Raw genomic sequence first — 21264 nt, forward strand, 5'->3', positions numbered from 1 at the left:
GTCCTTGGTGATGTCATGCTTCACACACACAAGCCGTCATTCAGTCTGCTGTAGACTACAGCTTACATCCTGCGGCTCCAGTGGCACTATCATTGGTGCTTCATCCGCTCTGGGTGAGCGCGCAGGGGACGAGGAGAGTCTCTTCTCCCATTCTGTCAGGCCCGGCGTGTGGTCGCCTGTCTCCAGGAAGGAGCGCTTCAGTTCGCTGATGTTGGTCTGGTGCTTGACCACCTCTGCCTGAGGTGAGGCATCCTACAGTAGCCAGTCAACCATGATACAAGGAGATGAGGCCAGGAGCAGAGCGGGGGGGAACGACGGCCATGCTTTATGTACGCAACGGTAGCGTGCATATTTAATGAATTACCAAAAATAAAAATAAAATCAAAAAAAGTTGGGTAGCATAAAATGTAGTTCTGAAAAGGTCTGGAATCAAACCAATACAAACCTAAATCAACTGCATTATAGGCTTCATTCTTTACATTTACTGTGCACAGGCCTGTTTAGGAGACTGTGGAGGCTACAGCTCGCACAAACTGCAACACAATGGCAGCTGTAACTAAGAGTTTGTACTTAAATGCTAAGGAAGCATTTAGGATCAGCTTTATTCAGTGAAAATAAATGATTTCATGCATAGATTCACAGATTTAGTTTTACAGGTTTAGTAAAGCACAACACTCCCAAATCGCGTTAGAAGTTAATTCCTCTACAAAGACTGACTTCTTTTGGTTTAATTTCTGTTGCTTTATTTCTCACAAAAATAATTTGGATGCTCACAGAAAGAAATTTGTTAAATAAAAATGTAATTGGCTTTAAATCACACAGAAACTACAGAATTCAGTAGCCAAGACTGGCAGAGCTACTCATAAGTTAGACGTATTTATTATCAGTAAGGATTCTTCATACCAAAATAATCTGCATGCATATTTCAGTCATGCATTGTTTTCTTACCAACCTCTAGCATCAGATTACTATGCCTGATAAAAACGTTTTCCCCTTTTACTCGTCTTATGAAACTATACTGTAAAGAGAAAAGAGGGGAGAGGAATTTTAATCAAAAGGTGCTATGCCTTGTTAAATTTAGGCTCTCATTAGGAGAAATTGGGAGCTTTGTCTTCTATGATATGGCTGTAAATGACATGATGGCATAAGTCAACCCACTGAAAAGTTACGTTCAAAGCCACGGATTAGAAAAACCTTGAAAACTGTTAAATCTGACTCTTGGCACAGCAACAGGAAAAGAAATATGAACATGACTCCACCATTTACAAACAGAAGCACTTGAGAAATGAGCTGGAATGGCGTGTTTAGAAGAAGCGACAGCTTTGGAGCAGCAGTCTGTGAAATGAATTCAGGCAAGAGTTAATGGTCAGTCTGGTGTGTGTAGTGTGAAAGTGAGCGTGTCAACAAAAACAAGAGCAGGCAAGCCAAGGTGGAGGCACAAAGTGACTGATGGCAGATGTTTGAGTGGCTCAGTGCATCTGATGGTAGTCGTCTGATGCACTGAGCAGGGCCATGAAACGAGCCCAGTGTACCTGAGTCCGCATCTCAGAGTCCTCATCTGCCTCCGACTGACAGCAAGTAAAAGAAAACAGAGTGTGAGACAAGTAGGAAGGGGGTCATTAAAGAGAAGAGACAAAGAGAAATCAGGTTAAGTGAAAGAGAAAGTGAGCAACAAGCACAGATGTGAGGATAAGGATGGTGGTCGAATTAAAAGAAAGTAAAGAATATTGTCAGAAATTGAGCCTTCGCTAAACTCGTCCCTTAGATAGCAACTGTCCAATCATAGCCTTAGCCACCATAACTAGGCATGGCATGCCCGTCAAGCTTTGAATTTCTATACATGTTGAAGTGGTGTGCATGGAGTTATAATAAAAGTCTGCAGTAACATTCGCTGCTAACATTAGCATGTGCAGTTAATTGGCTGTCAACCTACGATCTAGTATTACTTCCAAAGCCAAAGAACACAGCATTAACCAACTACAATTAGTTTGTGGGCTGAAAGGTTGTGTAAAAAAACCCGGTTAAAGACTAGTACATCCACCATGTAGTATTTCTCCACTGTGTGGAAGCCAGTCCTGATTGCTATCAGAGCATAGGTTAACCAACGATTTTCGCTGTTTTCAGTCCAAACAGCGGTAGTTTGAGTCAACAGTGACCATCCTCGCGGGCCGCCATCATTTTATACCAAGCGAGGATGAAAATATCATATTTTCCTTTATTGCATCTCCATTTACTCTTTAATAGAAAAATTAATATTCATTTATATTCCTTACCTTCTGACCTTGCAAAGGAGACCAGAATTATGCATCTAGGCCTAACGGAGGAGTTATTACTGATTTGTTCAGGGTATGTTATTTTAGGCGTTTTGGAAATAGGTGGCAGGTACCATATGGGTAATGTTACCAGCTCTGTCTTGCTCTCTATTGGAATGTTTTTTGGGGAAATTCACACTCACAACCATAGCCAACATTAGCAGAGACAGTGTTATTATTGTTCGCCAAACAGTCCTCATCATAAAACCATTTACCCTTGAAGCTTTCAAAGTGAAAACAAAGCGTTTGAAAATACAAAAAACATGTAAGCTAGGTGGCTATACAGGATCAGGTTAGTGTGAAATTACATTATGATCTTACAGTTTGATCTTCATGACATGTAGCTGGGACATGCAGCTTTACTCTCAGGCTTTTAGCATGATATTATGTTTGTAGCCATCAACTGCATATTTAACCCCTTTCACAAGTTTCTCATAAGAAAATTGAAAGTTGCTGGCTAAAAATGAGAAGCCTGATGTTGTCTACCCATGTCTGAAAATAAGGATCCATTGTGTGGTACAGTAAATATGCCACAGTTATCGTCGTAAACTGCATTATATGCTGTGCAAGAATAAAAGTGTGGCAATGTTACCTAAGGGGGCAAGGTTAGTGAATGGCCTATAGTGTAAACAGAACATTTGCTCTAGAAGTATGAAAACCTCATTCAACATCCCATTGACATTTGTAACTATGCTAATAACTAAAAATCTAGCCTTGGAACTGAGCCTTTCTCAACAGTACGTTCTGTAGCTCACTTCATATTTCATAGGTCGGTATTTCTTTTTTAAAACTATCTAACATTGTTGTGTGGTCAATATTTATGTATGTGTAATGTATGCCATCAGCCCCACAGATGTTTGCTGGTTAAACATCTCGGCTCGATAGAAGTCCATCAGTGAGTCAAGGGGCCACGGCTACCTCAGACATGTCTCTAAAAACAGCAGGACAGAAAGGCCTGAACGCTATATTAGTTTTTAGAAAACAGAGATTACAATACAAAAGGACTTTAGGAGAGAAGGTTGTTGAAGAAACCAAGCTAGGATGGCGTCATGGAAGCTGTAGTTTTTTTTTTTTGCGCTCACAAAGTAGATGTTGTTAAACTAAACAAGAAGGTTTCAATTTCTAATAGAAAGCGGTTAAGTGGATGTGGATTTGTCTTAGAATAAGGAAAATAAACGCTTAATTGATGAAAGAAATGTTGAATGAGCGATAACACTGAGTAACAGAAGCTAACAGAGGCTAGTCTGGATGTAACGTCATGACTTCGGCTCTCTATTAGAATGTAGCCAGTGGAAAAGACAGTGATATACATATAAAATGTGTTAACAATGTATAAAAAAAGAAGAGAAGTAAATGGGCGTAACAACATGTAATGCATGCGTCACATGCAGAACTTTAAATTCTCCTAAATGTTTGAACGGGCCTTAGACTTCTGATTCAGCGTCACTTTATTTCTTGGCTCAGTACTTCTTTCCTTGGTGTACAAACCTCTGTGGCAGTCATCTCTCCATCAAAGGCAAAGTCAGTTTGTTCGCTGTCAGTCTGCTTTCACAACCAGACCAAAACCGTTCCAAGTGGCAAGCAAGAAAACAACAAGAACCCAAATTGTAAACCCTTGAAAATACATTTATGGTCAACAGAGATTCTTCATAACCACAAATGGAACGAATGGAAATGCACTGGTCATTTCTGTAAGCTACACATTATCAGACACCACCACAGATACGGTCAGGAAAAGGACAACAAAAAGAAAAAAAGCAAATCAAAAGTAAGCAAGCAAAACAGACTCAGAGGAAGTTTAAACCTTCGGTCAGTCACTTAGACATTGACAAGTGTAATATTAAATTTGATTTGGACAGAGCTAAATGTTGGTATATACTGATTTTAATTCATTAAAGGTCAGTAAAACACTTGTTGTGTTGATGCAGGTCAAACATAAAACACTGGATAATAATTTGATTTGAGAATTTTTTTTTGCCTAACAGTAACCTGACTTTCAGGCCCTCCCCCCTCCTCTCCATGCATGTTGACACTAGGGGTGATCTGGATGCATTTAACTCTCCCAGTCTCTCTGCATCACAGCATGCATTACATTACACTGATGATTTATGATTAAAAAGCGTGTTGCTTGAGGAAAAGAAAAATACATTTTGGCACTCTGTAAGCTGCTTTTAGCCTTTTCAGCAAAGTACAAGTACAACTTAAATTATTCATTTTATGATGCTTTGCTTGACTCAGATAGCAATGCAGAGAGACTGAGTACAGAAATATGGAAGTGTTTCCATGTAGCTGGTGTTGGTCTTGTAGCAGTCACTTACTACACTGTAAAGCCATGAAAGTGGATGATAAGGCTGAGATGGGTTAGGCACAAAGTTCTGTTTTTAAATATGAGGTTTAGTGAAGGATAAGTGATTAAATGAAGATACTCAATATCTCTAATAAACACGCTCAGTCAAAAATTTAAATATTAACTGTTTTAAACTGCAGCATGACAGTGAAATTCTTTCATGGCAATCTGTTTTATGGCGCTGCATAAACTATAAACAAATGTGGTCAATTTGTCAAAAAGTAGTCAAATTTCAGGCTTACGCGAGTAAAAAGTCACCAATATTTGTGTCTAACCCTCTCACTGAAGGTGGAGTAAATGCAAGCCAATCAAATATGAAATGGTGACTTGCAGGTTCATCTCTGTGTACTTATGCTGATGAGGATGTAGTCTACAGGATGAGAGTGTGACCGGGCAGAGATGAGGTTCTGAAAGTAGGAGAACTGACAGACACTGGGACAGACACAGTCTCCAGGTCGGCTCTGAACTGGTGAAACAGCAGAGCAAGATACAGGACAGGATAAGGGGTTAACTGTTATAATGAACTCTAATCCAGATGTGGGTTCTGGAACATACAAGCGTACGCACACACACCTCCTCTTCCTCTGAACTGTCATGGTCATGGTAGCCCTGGGCTAGGGAGGCGGTCAGGGAGGCTGCCTTGGGCTCCAGGTAGCAGAGGCACAGCGCCAGGGGGAAGGAGAGGGTGAGGGCGTAGGGGACGGAGAAGGAGGTGGAGAGCAGGAAAAAGAAGATGAAGAGGAAGCAGGGGATAAGTGAAGGTGACTTAATGGGCAGGAAGTTCTGCGCGCACTCAGGGAGGAAGCGCATCTCTGACAGATCGGGGAAGGTGATGTAGCCGTCGTCATCCAGGAAGGAGGACAGGTCAGGCAGGTGCAGGGAGAAGGAGAAGAGGGTGCCGCCGCAACTCTTGCCCTGCTCCAGCCTCTGCTTGCGGGCTGAGAGCAGCAACACCTGCTCGTCCAGCAGGGCGGCTTTGCGGTCGGCGAGGGCTTGCCGCCGACGGCACCCAACACTGCTCTTGGCTGGACTGACTGACGACGCCCGTTTACGCGTATTCTCCCTGCGCCTCCGCCGTACTTTAGTTAATGAAACAGGAGATGAGGGGAGTGAGAGCTCAGAGCGCAGGGGGTCGGTTGTGTACACACTAGGGGAGCACTGATGGAGGGGAAATGTCAACGAAAAGATGACGTGTGTGTAAATGGAGAGGAGCGAAGGGAAGGGGGGGCAAATATGCATGAGCACACACGCACACACAAGTATAGTGTGGGGTCAAAGGAAGGACAAGAAAAGAAAAGCTAATTAGTAAAGCGCACACAAGATGAGAAGCACTTAGGCCTCGTCTACTGCAGTGGGTTAAGCTGAAAGCAACTGGGAAATTCTCATCAGCCATTAAGAAGTCTATCAAGGAGAAAACAAAACTAAAATCTCAAAAAAGGACTTAAAAAGACAACATTGCAGCAGCTTCTAATAAACAGCATCTGTTTCCTTGACAATCTGGGGGCATATGTGATTCCATTAACTCTCTTTGAACCAAAAACAATTCAAGCCTCTAGAAAGTTCCTTTACCCAAATGAAATGCAGCACTGACTGTGCTTAACAGTTAAACAGTTGTTTACCTTTGCGTCTTGTCTGAGTGGTGTTGTGACAGCGGGATCGGGCGTCTCTACAGCGTCCGTCTGCGCATCCTCCTGCTCAGCCTTCTCTTCCTCTGCCTTCTTCTCTGTTGTTACCGTGGTGATAATGTCTCCCTTGGCGATGACTTTGGCTACCCCGTCAGCGCCGCTGTCCTTCATGAGAGTCTCATGGTTCTCCATAATGGGTGCTGGAGGACAAGAAGACAAAGACGGATGTGAAGGACTGTTTTATGGACACCAATGTGAGCAGCGAACATTGTTTTGATGACACCCATTGTGGCTTTGTCACTGCACTGCAAACGTGTGTCACACATTTTAGCTTTGGGGGCTTTCAGGTGTAAAGTTCTTCCCTTTCAAAGAAATTAAAAGAGAGACAAAAAAATTATTTGAACTTTTAACAATTCTTATCATAAAAAGAATTACACTGGACTGCAATCACATTACACTGGACAAATGAACACCAGTCCTTGGTTAATGACAATTCACACTTGTAGCTGGCCATTAATCAAAACCCTCGACAACTCCTCACCTCCATCTAAGCTGCGGGACATGTTGTAGCGCTTGCTGGAGGACCGTTCGAAGAGTGGAGCAGGTCTGATGATCTGAGAGCTGGCCCTGCGGGTCTGAGCCTGCGTTCTGCCGCTGTAGCGAAATTTGGAGCCGAGGCTCAGGAACTTCTTTGGGGGTGCCTCAGGGGATACGAGCCTGTCACAAGTTACAAACACTCCCATTAATCAAACCAGAAATAAAACACAGATTTAAGCTATCCACAGTAAAACATTAAAACTCCTACTCATTTGAATAGTCTCCAGAGCGCACTCAGGCTTGGCTCGCTACTCCAAAGAACCCAGGAGACCTTTTTTTTGCTTAATGCAGCACAAAGCAATTTTGCATGGTTGTTCAAATGGCAAAAACTACTAACAGCCTCAATACGGTTTCTATTTCCCTACAAAGAAATCATCTGAGGTGATCATCAATAAATTCATGTTTACAAGGCTGGCATGACTTTGATCAATAACAACAAAAGATGTCAAAGACTTGAGAAAACAAAGTAGTTCACTTGGCTGGTGAATCCAACTGGACTCTTTTTGCTGTCAAGGGGACAGCCTTTGAATGATGACTTTCTTCCAGTGACAATTTACCTGGTATCAGAAGGACCGCCTAGTGGAATCTCAGTTAGGGAACTTGCCGACAAGATTAATATATCATTTTTTTATTAATATCCTACAGTAGTTTCCTATCACAGTAAAAAGGTCCTCTATCTCTTACCTGAAGAAGGTATGGTGCTCGACACAGACCTTCCAGAGCCTTTTGGCAGCGCGATGGTTTGGAAGCTTGAAACCAATTGTGCTTTCAAACTGCTCAAACTACAACAGGGACAAAACACTGGTTAGATTCACTAATCCCTTTTCTATTGATCTATGTTTCTGTAAGTATTGATAACAGTCTACTAATTGTTTACATCCCACATTTGTAGAAAAGTAGTAGTATTTCCTTTCTAAAATATCAGTAAAGAGAGGGATGTCAGAGTGGATCTGTTGGGTCAGGACATTTTAGACAGCAATAGGACAGTGTCTATTCATCTCCAGAATGTTCACAATGTCAAAGGCACTTTTCTAGCCAACAGCAGCACTTTAGATGTGCGGTGGACCAGAAAAGGATTCTGAAATTGAAGCAAATTTAACATCTGCTGTACCGGGAGCACAACTGGTTACACCAAACAAAGAATCTGAGATGGACCAGGCTTTACAGCTGATAATGTTTAAAAGAAAGCCTTAATTATCCACGATACGGACCCAACAGATCAGCGCTGGACATCCCTATAAATAGATGTAGCAAAGTGTTACTATTCCTACCTCGCCGGGCCGGATTTTGATGTAGAAGTTGTTCCTCTTGTAGGAGATCTTAAGAATTTTGGGCCAAGCGAACCGGTTGATCCGCAACCTGTCTCTGTAGATGAGCAGGCCACTTGCACAAACTCCCAACATGATCTCCACGCCCTCAGAGTCCTGGGAACACCACACACACACACACACAAACACACACACACACACACACACACACCAAGAAATGACAAGAAGAAGTTTAATGAAACCTTTTCAGTGTGTGACTTTAGTGACACAGGATCCTCGAATCTCAAAGAAGAAGCCACTGACCACAATGTCACTCTTCTAATTGGGTTTCACACGACATTAACTTCCATAAACTCTACAGTACATACAGGAGGGTCAGGAGCCAGTGCACAGCTGGGTAAAGAAGAATTTAACCAGTTTGTGATGATAACAGGGTAAAGCAGGCAGGTGGAGAGTGGAATCAGGCATATGATACTCTTATCTTCTCTATGCAGGCTGTGGTGACGTTGAATAAAGACTCAAGGGGCACTGAGCGGCAAAAGCAACAGTGAAGTCTTTGGGAAATGGTGGATGAAGCACAAAATGATGCTCTTCACTGCACAAAGCATGAGATGAGCAGGTGAAACCAATGATGATGTTTTGAGAGGGAAGCGCTGGTCCAATGCAGTCTTAAGTAACAGTGGGATGTTAAAATGACAACTTTGTATGAAACCATGCACAAGTAGAAACCACACACACACACACACACACCCACCCACCCACACACACACACACACACAGGTAAGCACATGAGATGCAGCCTCTTACCTCTCCCTCTCCCTCAGCTGGAGCCAAGCATTCATAGAGACTCCCTACCAACTTTGCAGTTAATGAGAGAGGAGAGAAGACATATATTTTCTTGTGTATCAAAACTGACTCACATATCCAACACTGTCATCTCCTCCATTTTGATCTAAATCTGCAAAGGCAATATCCTCTCCATCATGTCTAGACCCATTTTGACTTTCAAAGCGCTTCTGATAATTGATTCATATCAATGATGACTGATGACTGCAATTTTCTTTTATGCTGACAGCGGTCCTGCTGCCATAATCCAGCTCTCCCTTTATTGCCTGTGTTCTAATGACGTGCTTGATCCCATCTGGCAGGCAAATTAGAAACAGCGAGAAAATCATTTAAGTCAAGCCGGGCTCCAGACCACACCACCCGCTCTACCGCTCCATCCCCAAATTCCACAAAGGCAGCAGTGACATAAAGTCAGTCAATCGGCGAAACAACGGCGGCATGTTAAACTGAGGCATTATTGTGGCAGCCGTGATGTTTTTGAAGCAGCGGTGTTGAGGTGGCAAGCGGCACTATTGACTGCGTGAATGGAATGCGTTAGTCTCTTCTTGCATTAAAAAAAATAAATAAATAAAAAAAAAATACAAACATTTCTATTTGAATAGTTGAATATACATCTTAACGCATATTTGAGACACACACCAATACTCATGAATGATATTCCACTACTTAAAAAGGTATAGTTCAACATTTTGTGAAATAAGCTCAATAGCCTTCTTGCAGAGAGTTAGACGAGAAGATCGGTACCACTTTCTTATCTGTATGGTAAATATGAAGCTATAGCCAGCTGCTGGTTAGCTTAGCCTAGCATAAAGACTGGAAACAGGGAAACAGATAGCCTGGCTGCGTCAGTCTTCTCATCTAACTCTCGGCAAGAAGGCTATTGAGCTTATTTCACAAAATATTGAACTATTCCTTTAAAAAGAGAATACAAACATTTATATTAAACACTTTATTTGCATATCTCTTAGAGACAGCCAATAAAACACTAAAAATTAATTCAATACGAGGACTTAAAAGTTTGCAGTGACTTGCTACCTTAGCGTGGTGCAGGTCCACACCGTACATGGACAGCTTCTTGGCATTTTCCAGGAAGTGAATCTCTGCTTCGGCTGGTGTCATCCCCCTGATGGAACAGAAAATAACAGATCGGAAAAGGTCAACAAGGACAAGCAAAGCTAAGAGATTTGATGCTTTCTGACCAATGTGAATATGCAATACTTGAGACATAGAGTCTAATTAGATCTCAAACATGGATAATTCAGTTTTATTGCATAAAAGGTTTTGGTTTTTATTGAGGCTTTTAACTGACGCGCAACAGAGTACCATGAGTGCATCCATATTTATCTTTTCTGGTCTTTAGAGAGACCCTAATCCTCATTGCCTCTCTCCATCCACTGGGCCTGAAAGGGCTGCATCAAATTACACACAAATCATTGTAATACACGGAGAATGAAGGGCTCACACAAAGGACAGCCATCTACATCCATTTATAGAAAAGTACAAATCCAATATCTGGAGACATGCTGCTTCTCAGAGCAGATTATTATTCCAGGCTGTAAACATTCACTCAGGTTGGCTGACTGGCCTGAAGTTGTCAGATTTAGGGCTTAAGGTCCTACATATTCCCAATCAGCTTCATATTATGTGCATATATGTGCTCATGTGATCTATGAATTTTCTGTCAATTTAAAATTTTTATTAATTTATCTCACATGATCGATTTCTATCTCTTTTTTTTAAATCGGAGATTAGCAACATCCAAATCAAAATCTGATCATAGTTTTGGTTTGTTTATTTTGCTTTGTGGCCACTGTGAATCTGATCAAACCACATCCACAAAGTGAAGATAAAGCAGATAAGCTTAAGCTTTTAGAGCGTTAAACTCATTCTTACCTTTTGCCTTGGATGCTGCTTATTGACAGTCAAGATTACTTAATGCTAAAAAGAAATACTTAAAATTTGGGGGAAAAAAATCAGTTTTTAACAGAAGGGCTGTACATCTGTAACATAAAAAGTGCAAAGATAAAAATGTCTCATAAAGAAGCATCTAGTGCTGTCAAAGGTATGTTTTTAACAGTATTTACTGCCTGTGTTTCTTATTTCTGTATTTAAAGTGAGCACAATATAAGCATTTCATACTCATTACCCAATTTACAATTGGTCTGTTAATGAAATTCTGTAAGAATTACTGATGTACTGTGTATTGTAATTGATGTTACAGAATTTGATAAAAACGTGTTAGATGTTAAAATGTCTTCTGCAAAGGGGCAATATTTCCCCTGAGGATGAGATCTCCCCCCATGCTTTTCAAAACTTCTCCCACCTTTACAGTTTGATTTAGTTGGAATTTCTGTGTCCAACCACCAAAATTCAGATGACAGAATCCCTGAGTTGATAAAAATGCTAATCTGAATCGCCTTCTATTATAACATTTCTCACGCCAGTAAGCTTTAACAATTTGTAATTCTGTCCATGATTTATTCTTTTCTCAGAGGCGGCTTTACGGATAACCGAATTGTGCATTCTTGTCAGTGTCCAGGACTGTATGAAAGTCGTACTTGACAATTGAAGCTCAGTATAAAATGAGGTCAGGAAATGATGCCGAGACTAACTTGTAGGTCTTGTGGAGTTCCATGACCTTTTCCTCTAGCTCTTTGGTCTGGTTGGGTGCGAAGCGCAGTTCGCTGATGTAGTCACTGCCTAATTCCTCCGGGTCGTAGTCTCCCAGTTCAGACTGCACTGTGTAGGAGCCCAGCACTGTGTGGGTGGCAAAGGAACAGGGCAGACGGCCTGAAACCACATCATCTCTCAGCTGCAGACACAAGTAGTACCTGAGACAGGAAGGAGAGACAGAAAACAAAACAGTCAAGTCATTTTGTAATGAAATCCAACATCTCGATTTTCTTTGTAAGCCTTTTGAGCCCTCTTCTGTTATTTTTCCTTATAAAGCTTCTAGGTAAAATTCTAGGCATTTAAATCGATAACAATGAAACTCAATGTTCATTTATAAGAAGGACTGAAGAACAGTGATACATTACACATCAAAAGAAGCAAATTTCGGCCAGCGATCACATAACAATCATTACTCACCTTGTGATATCCTCAGTGAGCTGGGAGGGGTCTGGAGGGTAAAACTTGACATTGAAAGCAAAGTTCCAGGGACCAGCTAAGACGTAGAAAGAACATTAAATTATCAAAGCAGCATTTTACAATTGCATGCACCTCATTTAGGTGTTATGGACACAACACTTCAGTGGCTTTATTAGATTACTCCTTACTCCTGATCTGCTTCTTCAGCTCCTTGGAAGGGTCCAGCCAATTCTGCAACAGTCAAACAGAAAAAAAAGCTAACCACCCACTTGTGAGCAAATGACTAAGAACCAAAGTGGGACACCGTAACTGTCTCTTGCCTTAAGATCTAGAGATTAATGCACCATTGTGATGCTCAGCATGTTCAGTAGTGTCATCTTTTAAATGACTTCAAGTGCACTGAAAGATTTTAGTGTTGTTAAATGTGATTTTAGTATATCTGACTCTTCCATAATCCAGCTTTTAATATAGAATTCGTACTGCTAGTTAATAACTCCACAACAAATTATTAACATATTATAGATGTTCCTTTACCTTCTGGTTCTCTGCATCTCTGTGTGTGATGCCAAAGTAGTCCCTCTCCAGTAGATTGAGGTGTTCGCATATTTTATCAAAGAGCACTTGGCCCTTGGCTCGTTTCTGTGAGAAAAAACAAACAAACAAACAATCACCACAGGGTACAGTGGAAATAGTCTGCATTATCACACCTATTACACATTTTATGCTCAAGAGAGAGATGTGTACAAAGAACTATAACACCAAAACTGAATCAAGGTGTTTTATATGGATGAATAAAGGGTTTACCCCAGAAAGAATGCTGTGGGCGGTCATATTTGCAAACCTACACCTAGACCATATTCAACAATCATCAATACAAAATATCCAGCAATACAGCAACATGAAATTAAAAGGTAATTATAAAAGCAGCCCACTTCACTCTTGCATCACAGAGCCATTCCAGCAGGGGCTAATGCTCAAGCTGGTGCCACATTTTGCCAAATGGGTCACTCTGGATCAATTCTTTCTATAAAAAGCACAATAGTATAAATAAACCTTCACAATCCTGAGCTCAACGCGAACAATCAGTTAAGTGAATGCTTAAAACCAAATCTATTGCACATCTCTAGCTGAGTGCCCGATGTCATCGGCCGGAGCCCTGTCGTCCCACTCGCTGGAGGAGGTAGGACTCCTTTGGCCCACTCACATGAGATATTTTAAGGCCTGAATTGCCACAACACAGACTTCTCCTTCCTGCAGAGAGCCACAGCCAGATCCTCACATCTGGATTTATCAAAAAAACAAAAACAAACCCACTGCCACAACTTATTCTAGCAGCGTAACAGTCATAACACGCCTTTGCATCAGTTACATTCATGTGTTGGCAGAGTAGTGCACATATAAAGGTCCACATGGAAATACAACACACATATCTGGCTGGCAGGTATGTGATAGAACGAGTAGCAGTCTTTGACACATATATGACACATTTATATGAGCATTTACATACGAGCATCCGCACACACCCTTTCGTCATTTGAAGTATATACTTTTCCTTTTTATGATGAGAACTCTGGAGTGTCTGTGGGTTCTTAACTGAGCCATAAAGCTGCTGGTGGCAGAGAGTTAATCCTACATCTCAGAGGGATTTAGCATGTCAGACTATTGCTGCCTTGCTGCAACAGTGGCTTCTCAATGCAACACTTAACTCTGGCTTTACTGACCGAACCTCCACACACGCACAGACAAAAAAAAGGTTGTGATCTGCAACCCTCTGTTTGTACTAGGGCTGGGCGATATGGCCAAAAATGTTATCATAATAAAAACATTTCATATCATTCGATATCGATAATTATCACAATATATGTCAAATCATTATTTCTTTCAAGTTTAAAGGCAGATTTTTGCTCCTGAGAGAAAACTGAAGAAACCAGATGGTTAATTATTTGGTTAAACTTTTCTTTATGGTCACAATGTGATGCCAAACAGTGGATCACTTCTTAAGTCCGAGTTAGAACATTCATAACTATTATCTTTTCAACAAATATGATCTTTTTTCAGGCTTCTTTTTTCAACAAAATAAATATTTTAATAGAATAAAAATTAAGTGCTAATTTGTTCGTGATTCAAATGAATTAAATCAAATATTTATTGACGATATACAGAACATTTATTATATTGTTATTGAGGTAAATTATATTGCTATAATTATCATTATTGTTTTATTGCCCAGCCCTAGATCGGACGTAGTCAAATAGTCAAACAGGCTATGGCAAACAGTAAATGTGTTGGGAGTGCAGCAGATGCACCTGACTGATCTGACTAGTATCCCATCTTCCTTTGTGTGTGGGGTTGTGTATGAGAATAAAAACAGAAGGAAATTTTCTCTCAAATAAGAGAACAAACATCAGTCTTGATCATTTTCAAGATATTCGTCTAAATTTAGAAACAACAGCAGTAGCTGCTGCACTGAGCTTGGAGATTCACAATGACTGTATGAAGGAACTGGAACTTACATCACCCAACCATGTATTAAAAGTAGGGCTGCAACTAACTTATTAACTCATATCCATTAATCTGCAGACAATTTTCTCAAATAACTGATAAACTGTTTTGTCTAAATGTCAAAAAACTGTGAAAATACCCTTCTTTGTCGACTTCATCAGATGTCTTGTTTTGTTTAAATGACAGTCCAAAACTTGAAGACATTCACTTTAAATGATAAATAAACAAGACAAAACCAGCAAATCCTTGCATTGGAGGATCTCAAACCGGCGAATCTTTGTTTTTTTTGCTTAAAATTACTTTAATAATTAACTGATTATAAAAATAGTTGCAGATCAATTTGCTGTCTATTGACTAATTGTTGCAGGTCTAATTCAAAGATTGAACACTAAAACATTTAGCGAGTATTGTCCTAAAGACGTGCATCTAATCTCTGCATCTAGAGGGATTTTAAAACATATCCCCTATGATAAATAACACAGCGAGATGTGGGATTTTTATCGCCCTCCAGTGAGACTTAACACCCTTTGAAGGGAAGTGGAGGAGGTTCAGTCGTTCTGTCACAGGAAATGATAGGAAACGATTAGTACAGACATTTTTCCCACAGGAGGAGATCTAGCTGAGCTGGAAAACTACGAGGTCAGGGGGATAAAAATGTCAAATCTTATCATTCTGGACCAGTTTCAAATGGGATTGGGAGGAGGAAGAGGACTCCCTGGCAATTATCCGAGGATCCTCTGACCTCAATTGTATTACTGTGTCAAACACCATAAGATGGCCCAGCTTATGTCTGCTGTGTTTCACCCTCAGCTGTTTAGACACTTTTATACAACCGATGTTTTATAGTTTCTAGCAAGCACCCCGACTGGTCGGGTGGGTTGCTATGACTCCTCTAGAAAACACACAACTAATTAGCCATCTTTTTGTCGCCTCTTGCTTTTCATTCTAATGAATGAAACCTTTTCAGTTAAGGTCGTACAGTGACCATTGAATATAATATATCTAGACTGTAGACTGTACAGTCTAGATATATATAGACTGTAAGACATTGTTACTATGATTGTGAGTATTGTCCAACTACCCAGGTGTGACTCATGCCTACAGCATCAATGAGCAACACAGCGTGACTTTGTATTATTGCTTTTTATAAAAGGTGCCTGATTCTGTCACGACCTTAAACAGATGAGAACAACGGTGATGAGTAACTGATGCTCAACTGTCTCTAGGCCTTAATTTATTCATATCTTCTACTCTGTAATTATTTTTGTACTATATTGTCATCATTTGTATTTTTCAGTTAACCATTTAATCTACGAAGTGTCAGAAAACAGTAAAAAAACATGTACAGCTGCAGGTGAAACACATGTAGGCATCTCAGGTTTTCTGCAGATAACTCAATCATTCCAGTTCATGTGCATTTTCTTTCTTTCACTACTTGTTATTTCTGCTCACATCCCTCTAATGAACTCTAATCCAATGTCAGATCTAAGTATTCCTCATCTATACAAAGTGAGGTGTGGTGAGACTTGCGCCAGGGAAGCCTCAGCCCAGGCCATCCTGGCAGGGGGGCAGGACTGGGAGATTACAAGCTAGTAAACAGATGGGACATGATGATTCAATACTCAACACGTTCTATTAGACACACATTCACAGTGTGCTGGTGATGCATCTACAGTGTTACAAACCAGAGATTAGTCAAATGTGTTGTTGTGGATAGAGTACAAGGTCTACTGTAGTGAATGTCATGTAATATGAAATAAATAATAGCAGCCTACACTTTGTCTGCAGGATAATGAAGGTACTTTTTTTTCTGAGGAGCATGCGCTTCTTGAAATTGAAATAATTAGAGGCACAAAAAAGGCCAATTATTAGTACTAATTTTATACAGATGCTAAAAGTATATTAAATTAGATAATTAAAGAATCTAACCTAAATAAGAATGTTTACATTTTCCAACTATCATATTAACACAATGGGCCTGAGAGAACACAATTAACTCATTAAGTTGTTGCCTGTGAAAACGGTGGTATAAAAGTATAAGACTGAAATATAGGTTATCTCAACTTTGGCTTGGAGACCTCATGTTACCTTAAAAAATTGATTACATGGAGTTTAAAAGATACCGGCATTTAACAGGCAGGGAGGGTTTAAAGACACCATCTGGTTGTCTGGATGTATCTCTGCTTTTACTGTATTTATTTTGACTTTTTTTTTTACCTGCGTCTTGCAAGTCACCCCAGCTTTATTGACATTTAGTACTAAATTGATGGAGCAGCAGGTTGGGTTGGGCTTTTATGTTACATTCAGATGAAGGATAACACTTTTACGCACATTACACGTAAGTTACATAAAGATTCGTACCACTTCTTTTTGAATGTCAATGTGCTGCTGTATTTCAATTATTTTTCAGCGTGCAGAGTGCATCTCCTAGAGCAAATGCATCTAAATTAACAGCCCTGTAGAAACCTTTTCTGTGTCCGTCTCAAGGGCAAGAAGTCTAGACTGACCCCCATTTCCAGATCACTGTCCTTAACGATCCTTTCTTAGCCACAGTGGGACGTCGAGTTATCATGCCAACACACAGAGTCAATGACACTGATTCCCTCCAACGAATGCTCTCATTTCACGGTCAGAAGCCCTCACCTCATCCCCAAAAACAGTCAGCTAATCCCTCTATCCAAACCCCTGGTGAGGAGGAATCTACTCAAAGGAGATTTGAGGAGGAGGGACAGGTACTCCTTGTTCAGCCTGCACACATTTTGACAATGTACAAAGTTGAAAGGCTTATAACTTTGAGAAAATGCTGAACTTTCTATTGCTAAGAGGGAAATATGTCAGAGTGAAATGTCAATTAAGTTCACTATTCAGATTTATTCCTGAATTCCTAATGTTCCAAGAGAAAGAATGACTGTTGACGACAGAAAGAAGCTATTATGTTATGTAGCTCCGACACTCACATTTTCCTTGACTGATTGCGGGCTGTACATGCGGCAGAGGGGTTATTTCCGAATTCTGAATATAGATAATCAGAGTAAGTGTTCCACTCAAGGCTACATAGTGCTGCTTTTGGGGGGGAAGAAAAATAACATTAAAAAGCAATCGGTCACAATACAGAAGCAAATGTGCAGTAAAATCCACCAAAACCTTACAAGACATATGAGAAAGAGTGTTAAACTAGCACTGCCTTATTCTGGCCAACCACCCTGTGGTGATACAACTCTAACCTTGGTCAATTCTATTTAAAACATTACATTTTTGATATCACTCTTTTGCCAAATTGTCCTGAGCAGAAAATAATGAATCCATCCAACACCCTCACCCTCCTCTCTCATTCTAACCCATTACGATTAACAACCAACTCATGCTCTATTTCTTCTCTGCACAAAACATTCCATATTTAATTTTTCCACATTATGATGAAAGCCATACTGCAGGGTTAGCGGTATTGCGAGCTTCATACAACACAAAGACGTTATTTTACTGATTGTTGGCTCTCCTTTCCTCATTGGGTTTATTTCTGGATAGCAAATGAGCTTTGAAGTAAGAACTAACAACATTGAAGAACCATAATATGAATACATCTTTTCCTCTCCATACTACATAGAGAAGCTTTGGAGGGAAAATGAATTTCCACAAAGCAATCTGACACAATGAAAATGTAAATGTGCAGTGAAATCCATGAAATCCCTACTTCTAAGAAGGGCTGTCAAAATTGTACAGTTTATTTCTGTTTTAATACAGCAGGCCAAGTATCATAAGACTGATACAGCAGAAAGTGTTTTTCAGCGCATTAATACAATGCCTTTGTAGGGCACACTTTTGTTTTTACATATTAATGCAATGATGAAAGTTGCAGTTGGTTATTAACCATAATTTTAATGTTTTGGAACATGGAGCCAAATGTTACATTAACAAAGCGAGGCTCTTGAACAGCCTGCCCGAGGAAATCTGGTCGGCTGAGTCAGTGAACTCTTTTAAGTCCATTCTTAAAACATACTTTTATAGGAGAGCCTTTCCCGATTTTATTTTACTTTATTTAATCCATTTTATTTTATTCTATTTTACTTATTTTATATTTATCTTACTGCGATGGACTGGCGACCTGTCCAGGGTGTACCCCGCCTTTCGCCCGATGCCAGCTGGGATTGGCTCCACCCCCCCGCGACCCTGTATACAGGATAAGCGGTTGACGATGGATAGATGGATAGATATTTATCTTAAACGTGTATTTTAGTTTTTTTTAATGTTTTCTTGCTTTTATCATGTATTGTTTTTTATATTATTGTCTTTTGTGTATTATTGTCTTTACACTTGTTAAAGCACTTTGTAACTTGTTTTTGAAAAGTGCTCTACAAATAAAGATTATTATTATTATTTCTTTATCAAAATAAATATAACTTTTCCATTAACCCTGTTCAACCCTTTTTGCCAAGGACAGTGCTTATTTTACTTTGCATACGCAGAGCTTAGTAAAACAGATTAGCAAATATGCCTTCAGACTTTAGCTTATTTAAGATAAACTGTCACTGAAAATAAAGAAGTGAAAACTCAATTAAGTTGCAAACATGCACTAAATAAAATTAGTGAAACACACATTAGCCACTTCAGTCTTGGTGTAATTATAGTTATAATTATAGACAGATGCAAATGTCCTTAGTGCTATTGCATTGCTGCAAGGCAATTTGAAAGGCCAATTGATACAGCAGTGACAGTTTGATTTCAAATAACTATCTAAAGTGAAAAGCGCTTATATTAGTTTTCACTTAAACTACTACAGCTTTTTCCCTTTAAGCACATATTTAATAGCAAAAAAGTGAAAACAATCTCAGTGCTAAGACTGTTTCTTTTCTAAATGCCTATGCCACCAACTAAATTGACCAAGTAGTGAAGAAGCTTTTGGAAGTTTATATAATCTCAAAATGAGTGTTGTTCTGAGTGAAGTGATGTTTAAATGCCACCCGCAGCACCTGCATCAGAACAGGAAATGTGTTATGAAAGAAGTACAAGGGACCCGCTCCCACCCCCCGCAGTCTCTCACCTCCACGTTGAGTGTGTATTCGGAGCCGTCCAGCAGGGTGACTTTACACTGCATGATCTTCACCTTCTTCACTCCTCTCAAAGGAGACCTGGACAGACGACTGGTAGATGACCTGTGGGATACCAGGTCCTCCTCCTGCTGCTCCTGAGAGGAAGAAAACAAGTGTCACTTAACAGTAAAGAGTCGGAATTATTCATTTGAATAAATAAATACAGGTTTTCCACATGTTTGTGATATTTCTTGCACTGGACTTTTCTTTGGCCCTCTGGTCAATGATATAACACTTTGTAGTTGAAAGAGTTCTCAGACCAGAAATGAAAAATACCTTCTGCTCACCATTTCTTTACCCAACTGCCTCTGACCGCCCTAAATGTCAGTTTCTTAATGTAGTTGTCTTTGACAAAACCACCCGTTTTGTCACATGTCCAAAATCTAAAAATAGAGACCGGGACCCTGAGTGAATGTAATCAGGTCCCACTGAGAAGAAATGGAGGTGTACTGCCATTTTGTCTTAAACAGAGAAAATCCAATTTTCCACTTCGGTGAAAACAAAGCCCTTCCTGACTGACTTCATGCTGAAAAAAAGACCTTTAGCTTCGAGACATTTTTTCCTTCTTACTCACAGACAGAGTGGATTTAATGGCCCTTTTCATTTTCATTTTAAAATGTTCTTATCTCGTTCTTCAGGCTATATCCATCTCTGTGTGCCTATATAATGTAGCTCACATAGACCAGTTCTGCCTGTGGGCCCATTGAGAAGTACTGATTAACCATTCAAGAAAATTACTTTCACCTCTGGAGAAAATGAGAATTAAAGTGGCAGTATAATTTAGATTTGATTTAGATTAAATTTCCAAGAACTACCAAAAGGATGTATTTTAAACATTTACGGATGATGTGTGACCGTAAATTAGCGTCACAGATTTATAAAATCACAGTCGTAAACTAAGGCTACTTCATTCATTGTGCACGCTGCTGGAGCAGAGAAATAACTCAGCCTGAGCAAGTGTCTCACAGGAAAGACTGACGGCATGTTGTCAAGAGTTCTGCGATTTCTCTCAGCCTTGTTCCTGCCAATTCACACAGCTCCGATGATGGCAGCGCATCATCCATCATCCTCAGTGTGACACAGTGAGGCTGCTTACACGTTATGTACATTGTTATTGTGAGCATGTTAGCTTGCGAATATTAGAATTTAGCACAAAGCAAGGCTCTGCCCAAGTACAGCCTCACAGAGCTGCTAGCGTAACTGTTGGCTCTTGTTTTTGTGAACACTACGTAACAAATGTGAATCAAGGAGAAACGTCATTTAAAGTCATGCATAAGTGGGCAATATACAGTGGGGGAAAAAAGTATTTGACCCCTTGCTGATTTTGCAGGTTTGCCCACTTACAAAGAATGCAACAATCTACAATTTTAATCATATGTACATTCTAACAGTGAAAGACAGAATCCCAAAGAAAATTCCAGAAAATCACATCATATGAATTTATAAAAATTGATAACCATCTGATGAGGAAAAACAAGTATATGACCCCCTACCAAACAGCAAGTATTCTGGCTCCTACAAGCCAGTTAGTCTTTCTTTAAGACACAGCCCCAATCCCAACCAATTATCTACATCAAATACACCTGCCTC

At 40.0% G+C, this 21264-nt stretch overlaps 1 protein-coding gene across 1 annotated transcript in view; it reads right to left on the bottom strand.

The window, feature by feature from the left end:
* Positions 1–21264, bottom strand: part of epb41l3b (erythrocyte membrane protein band 4.1-like 3b) — a 46703-nt gene that overhangs the window by 11952 nt on the left and 13487 nt on the right. Inside the window, exons 3-17 of the mRNA XM_046051008.1 lie at positions 19626–19769; positions 12620–12724; positions 12274–12316; positions 12086–12161; positions 11608–11826; positions 10031–10118; positions 8153–8305; positions 7566–7663; positions 6826–7001; positions 6279–6484; positions 5233–5817; positions 3801–3854; positions 1533–1568; positions 953–1018; positions 67–252 (exon numbers count right to left, since the gene is read on the bottom strand). Of these exons, the coding sequence (XP_045906964.1) occupies positions 67–252; positions 953–1018; positions 1533–1568; positions 3801–3854; positions 5233–5817; positions 6279–6484; positions 6826–7001; positions 7566–7663; positions 8153–8305; positions 10031–10118; positions 11608–11826; positions 12086–12161; positions 12274–12316; positions 12620–12724; positions 19626–19769 (2235 nt within the window). The remainder of the gene's footprint in view (positions 1–66; positions 253–952; positions 1019–1532; positions 1569–3800; positions 3855–5232; positions 5818–6278; positions 6485–6825; positions 7002–7565; positions 7664–8152; positions 8306–10030; positions 10119–11607; positions 11827–12085; positions 12162–12273; positions 12317–12619; positions 12725–19625; positions 19770–21264) is intronic.

The sequence above is a fragment of the Micropterus dolomieu genome, linkage group LG06 (assembly GCF_021292245.1).
Source record: "Micropterus dolomieu isolate WLL.071019.BEF.003 ecotype Adirondacks linkage group LG06, ASM2129224v1, whole genome shotgun sequence".
Taxonomy (NCBI): domain Eukaryota; kingdom Metazoa; phylum Chordata; class Actinopteri; order Centrarchiformes; family Centrarchidae; genus Micropterus; species Micropterus dolomieu.